Source organism: Leiobunum rupestre, chromosome 5, assembly GCF_980474605.1.
Source record: "Leiobunum rupestre chromosome 5, qqLeiRupe1.1.hap1, whole genome shotgun sequence".
NCBI lineage: Eukaryota > Metazoa > Arthropoda > Arachnida > Opiliones > Sclerosomatidae > Leiobunum > Leiobunum rupestre.
The window spans coordinates 17,706,691-17,712,909 of record NC_143388.1 but is presented as its reverse complement, the minus strand read 5'-3'; the positions used below and the strand labels follow the sequence as shown (position 1 = coordinate 17,712,909).

At 42.4% G+C, this 6,219-nt stretch overlaps 1 protein-coding gene across 1 annotated transcript; it reads right to left on the bottom strand.

The window, feature by feature from the left end:
- Nucleotides 1-1,274: 1,274 nt before the first annotated feature.
- Nucleotides 1,275-3,529, bottom strand: LOC149943686 (uncharacterized). Its single transcript, XM_090176142.1, has 4 exons — nucleotides 3,280-3,529; nucleotides 2,328-2,918; nucleotides 1,742-2,223; nucleotides 1,275-1,667 (listed from the first exon to the last, which is right to left on the bottom strand). Exons 1-4 carry the CDS (start codon nucleotides 3,527-3,529, stop codon nucleotides 1,275-1,277), a joined length of 1,716 nt encoding a protein of 571 aa, XP_090032268.1.
- Nucleotides 3,530-6,219: the final 2,690 nt, after the last annotated feature.

Here is a 6,219-nt window from a genome sequence, read left to right as displayed (position 1 = left end):
CGGCGCCGCTTAATAGAGCTCGGCGATTACAGCCTTTCAATTTACACAAAGCGACGAGCGCGGTTTTATGCGACCTGACGGCCTGGGACATCATAGAGCGAATGACGTAAGGGGTGGCGGGTTGGATTTTTATTATTTTGGAACGTAGAATATCAGCTGTTGATCGGGGAAAACGCCGGACCTGACTCTTTATTCGTCGGGGCAGTCTTTTTGCAAATCCAATACGACGTGAGAATTCGGTAACTTGGTGGCGTCACTTACGCTCTCGATGAGAAATTTTGGATTTTCGGGCATAATCTGTCTAGCCAAATAATGTATTTGCGCTTTGTCACGAACATTTTTAAATAATATTAAATAATGGCAGTTCAATGAAATGTCCCGGGAATCTTTATTTTGATGGAAAATGTTTTGCGTAATATACAGGACAGATAAATTCCTATGATGCGAGCCGCGGGTGAATAATTGGCCTATCTCTCCCTTGGATGTTCCCTGCAAATCGTCGAGAACGATAAGCGTCTTTTTCGAGCCGTCAAACGTACTAATATCGGGAAGTCCTTCGCGAAAAATAACGACATATTTTAATTTATCGTAATTCGGTTGGTACTCGCTATAGTGTTTAATTAATTGCTCGGCGAAATACGTTTTCCCGCTCTGACTCGGCCCGCACAACATCATGTTACAGCTATGATAAAAAGGAATCATAACGGCTCGTGGCTAAAACTATAATGACGTAAGTATTAATAATAACATAGTTTTTATATATATTTTTATTTTTTATTTTTACAATCAACAAGAATATACACACACTCGTAAAATATATATTATCGCGGATTGCGCACGGGTCGCGTCGCGGGTGGTCGCAGGGTGGGGGCTGGCTGGCTGGAGCGCGCGCGGACTCTGGCTCTTTAAAAAAATACATTTAAAATTTGACAGAAACGACGAAAGCGCCATCTAACGAGTGGATGATACTATTTTCTATATCCGTAGGGGACTGTTACGTAGTCGGGTAACACTTTAACTTTATCGACAAGTCTTAAATAAATCGACGCTGATTAAAGTATGATCGGGGAGTCTTCGAATTGGTCTCGGAAGGTCTACTTTAAATGGCTCTATGGGTTTATCGACCCCCACTCCTAACATTGCTTTAAGACTATCTCCGTTTATTATACCTTGATTAGTGCAATTGATTCTAAAGCCTTTGCACTTTGTTACGTTAAATCTTTCCTTCTTTGCGGGGGACTCTACCCAATAGCTGACCTCCCGAAACGAATTCGCTAATAAATGACCCTGGACCGTAGGTAGGAGTCCGCTCTCATGTCACCCAGGAAGGGTCCCGTCTTAATTAAAGGCTGGCCAGAGGGGCTATAATAAACAATTGAGTCAGTATCGTGATAAATATTTTCACCACCCGCCTGTTCGACTTTTTCCATGTAGTCCAGTAACGTTAATCGAGCTTGCGCGGTCGTGTACGCGGCGATGACGGTGTTAGTATACTTTAGCGGTACCTCGGCTTCGGCGCAGGGAATCCATTTCACGAGGAGCGCTTCGTCGGTTATTGTTAATACCAATTTGACTTCTACTTCAGGATTTTGTAAAAGTTCAAAAAACGTTTTAGGATCTTTAATGATCTCGGTCTTGGTGACAAGCGTCCTCTGGCCTAATTTGCCCTGCGAAAGAGAGAACGAGGTTTTTTGTTAATAAACCGAATATTTATTCGTGAACTGCTTAATTAGATATTTACCCAAAAACTGTTTAGAAGTAGTTTTGAAATCGTTCGCAGTCCCTCGTTCTTCTTAATTTTAGAAGGGTCTAGTTTGATACCATCGGCTTCTTCGTAGGCGTCAACGTACGCGGCTCTAGCTTCGGCTGAATCGCACCCCTGAGGCCAATCTGAACTTTCTTGTTTAGAACGTAGAAAACAATTAACGTAGTCTTTGAATAGACCTCCCGCACCGGTTTCTTTATCGTATTGCGTCACCTCGTATTTCCACGCCTCATACTTTGTTTTGATGACGTACCCTCTCTGTTCGGCCTTTCGTAGCTCGTCAACCACCCAAGTTCCCGTAAGAATACGCTCTTCTTCGGAATAAGTACAATCGCTATGGCAGCGGCTTTCACTGCAGGTTCTACAAAGCGGGAAAGTCAGTTTTCCTTTACTCGTACGATAAGGCAGGACGGGGGTCAGAAGATCGTCGGGCGGTATGACGTCACACGATAATAGTCCTTCAAAGTCGGATACGTTGGGAATATTTTCAAGCAAAATGATCGGATGCCCTATATATCTTTCCTCGTCCCTCGACTTTGAAATAGGTACGAATGGTATTTACCAAAAAACGCGTCCCGGGGATTGAGCGGACGGTGATATTTTTTGGCGAAGTCGGATCTCTCTAAATACGCGTTTATTTCAGGATTATTCGCTTTCTCTTTACGCCACTCGCACCCCCAACGTTGAATCACGTCGTAGCCTAGCTCCTTCAGCTTGTTGTATATCTTCATGGTATTATTGAAACGCACGTTCAAAGTATCGTTCGGGTTACCGTGCAAAAGCTGATTTCGGTTAGTGCCTGGGCCGTAACAGGTGTTGCATCCGTGCCCTATATCCCCGAGATAGTCGTAGATGGTGTTTCCCGATTTACCGTCGACTTTCATTTTCAGTATTTTCACTTCCTTTCCATTCAACGCTGAATCGATTACAGCCCCCGAAACGTGCGATTCCCACCACAACCACTCGAGAGCTTCCCTGGATTGATTCTCGAAAAGTCTATACCCCCTAGCGGGTATTAATCCTATCGTGTCTTTCGCTAGAAACATTTTACGGAACACTACGCTGCACACCGAGGCTATCGTAACACCCACCTGGAAAGGGTCCACATCGCACAGCTCTTTAAATATTTGTCGAAACTTCAGTGCCCCCGAAGCTAGAATACGCGTGTCATCGGCACAGTACAGTTTGAGAGATTCAACATAATTAAATTCTTTCCGGTCCTTAATAGCCGAGTCGTACCATTTAAGAAAAGATACGCTGTCTTTTTTCGCTGAAATTTTGGATACCGTAAGCTTCGGCAGGCGGTAGAGTCGGTAATATCAAATTCGTTTCTTCGGGTCGAGAGGCGTCGAACGTATTGGGTACGCAATTGAATACTAAATGCGGAAAATGGCCCTTCTGAAATTTATCGCCTAAATCGAAGGTGGCGGCGAACTTAGACAACGGAATCGGAAAAAAACAGTAACTGTCCTGGAATGTTAGGTTAAATAGTCTACTCTGGAGAATTCTGGTACCGTTAATAATAACGTTGGGCGTGAAGGTATCGTCTTCTTCCATTATTGTTTGTAGCAATAGCTGATGGTCGTAGTTTGAACCGTTATGACTTAGGAGATTGACGGTCTTGATTTCGTGTAGCGTTCTCAAATACGCGAAAAAATCCTTTACGCAACTCGAACCCAGAAACGTGTGTCTTCGGGGGCCGCACGTTAGGCATTTTATCCCTTCCACGTCGTCGATGCAGGCGTCGCAGCAGGATTCTGCCATACATAACACGGCTTCGTGAATAAAACACTTTTGTTTTTCAACGTGTTTTCTGGTCTGCTGACATTCGAAATCGAAAAACACCATCATTCGTGCCGGAACTTTTTTAGCTCTTTTAGAAGGCGGTTTAATGGGCGGGTCTTACAATGATATAAGCGACCGCAGAGTGGTAATTTCCCGGCCAGAGCGGTTTTGTGGGTGGCAAAACAATCGCTTCCTGTAAAAGAACGCTGACAGTCGGGGCATTTTCGAACGAGACCTTCGCATTTTAGGGCTCTTTGACACGAAAAACAATAGTCTTTACATATATGAGGATGTTTATGTCTGAAACTTTCGAGGCAGTCGTGACAAAATTGTTCTTTGCCAAATAATGGTTTTAATTTCGTAATCAAATTGTAATGACTCGCTTCGTTCAGTAACGATATTCGCGGCCTATCGTCGTCGGCGTTATTGGCACCCAAGACTAGGACTGGTACGTTGTTACGCATTTGAAAAACCAAAATTGAATAAGCGCTCAAGTATGTCTGAAATTTTCTAAAAGAATTGGGAGTGCCGCATTCTTCTACCGAAACGCCGGCCTTGGCGCATAAATCGAGGGCCGCTTTCTTTTGAGAGGGGTTATTATGTATGTTTTTTGAAATGTTATCGTAAGTTAACTTAAATGATACGTTATTTTTATCACCCTGATAATTTAGATGGGCGATGCCTACACTTAGCGAGCGAGGTAGGCACAGAGTGTCGGTGTTTGAAACGGTAACGATTCCCCGTCTGTTTTTAGAAAACATTTGGAAAGTTTGGTTATTTATTCCTTTGGGTCTTCCTTGCCCTTGAGGGACGCGAACTATCGAATATTTACGGGGTTTAGAAAAAATTTCTCGAGTTCGTCATCGTAGAGAATGTCCTCAATAAGGTTAAATAATAGTCCAATGTCGATCTGGTCTCGCCTTTTAAAACTTAGTTCAATAAGTTGACGGTTATTTCTAAACCTATAATACCGAATTTGGGAAAGTCTTTCACGATTTGGTCTAAAATTTCGCAGTTGGAGAGATCACCTAGCGGTGACATAACGTCTCGGCGTCCCCCTCCTCCTTCCTGCTCTTAGGGGTCACGCAAATATTCGTGCATAAACGCGGCCGAATCTCTCTCGATATCATCCTCCAGCGTTTCGGCGTCATCTTGGGAAATATCAGCCTGTGGAGATTCGTCGTATAATTGGGAGATTAAGAACTCGTCGACCATCTCTGAAAATTAAAGGTCGTTTTTGAGCTCACGCATTCTTAAAGGGGCATTTCCTACGTAGAATAGACGTACCTTCTTGTTGACGGATGAAGTCAACCACGGGTTCGTCAAACTGCGATGACATCATTTCGTCAAGCATACGTTCCGCGGCGTTTAATTCGCTTAATCGGTTTTCACACCGACTACCGTAGAAACCCGAGAAACGACCCGGTATACTGTTCCATAAGAGTTGTAGCTCTTCGACAGTATTACATAACTCGGGGGATAATGGAATACGACTAAGTGTATTTACTATTTCGATAAAACTTTCAATTACGTTTAGCTTTAAATGCTTAAAAATATTAGGCAAAGTAGTTAGCGGGGTGACGGGGTTTACGTTTAAAACTGCGCATAACGTGAAATAAAAACCAATGAGATCATTTAAACTCCACGGCCTAATTTCAGCGAAGTCTTGAAGCCTCCACACTAAAGATTCCGCATCCATAATTGGGATACTTCTTCGAGGGGTACCGAAGATGTGATTTCAATACCAAAATACCCCACCTATTTATAGGTCCCTATTAAGACCGACCGCTAATTGACCATTGTTCACTTTTCATTACCTTTTGTTAAATTTTAGCAGGTTTTTTTTCGATTAATACCTATGCTGTCACTCAGGATTAGGCTTATCAGATTGAACAACTATTAATAGGCCTATATTTACTGTTATTCCAAGTTACACTTTGCTTATATGACTTGATTTCGATTACATTTGGTAGTCTTTATTCGTACACATAATTATTAAGTACAATATTTAATCGAATTAATTTTTTCTTCTGGTGTTTTATACATATATTTTAAATACAAAAGATGGAGAAAAATCTAACGAACTCAAATTTGTAATTTAAATTAAGCTTACTAATAAGGTTTTACCGTAATAAATTATACAAGATTCTGTAAGCTTAATAGTGCATTCTATTGTGAATCTCTCTTTCTTTGTTGTTCTGGATTCAAAAAACCCCATCTACTCAATTCGCGCTCGTAGACGAACCCCCCATGACTTATTCCTAATGCATCGGAAGATTTTAAGCTGCTTCTTTTCTGTTCACGCGTTTCGTCACTCATCAAGGTGTATTCAGAACGTGACTTGCGATTTTATTCTCTAGCTGTTTCTCTTCGGGTCGCGCGTTTTCACCCTTAGTACACGTTCTTCCCTCAATCCGGGGTATTTGGCACGTTACGACGTTAGCTGTTTCTCTTCGGTTCGCGCGGGGTTTACCCTTAGTACACTTTCTTCTCTCAATCCACGTGTCGTACGATATTCGTCGCTAGCTGTTTCTCTTCGGTTCGCGCTTTTTTCGGAACCCCCCACCCTCTTCCTCTGAAACTTTCCTCGAAAACTATTGTTTTTGATATATATTTACTACGGAATCCCTTTACCCTGTTATAGGCATGTGTGTATTCATTTTGTAGAT

Excerpts from the sequence above, each read along its gene's own strand:
- LOC149943686 (XM_090176142.1), bottom strand. The coding sequence starts at position 3,529 with ATGGCAGAATCCTGCTGCGACGCCTGCATCGACGACGTGGAAGGGATA. Across the intron at positions 2,224-2,327 it reads TCCCCGGGACGCGTTTTTTG|GACTATTATCGTGTGACGTC; the intron begins GTAAATACCATT and ends CCGACTTTGAAG. Across the intron at positions 1,668-1,741 it reads TACTTCTAAACAGTTTTTGG|GGCAAATTAGGCCAGAGGAC; the intron begins GTAAATATCTAA and ends TCTCTTTCGCAG.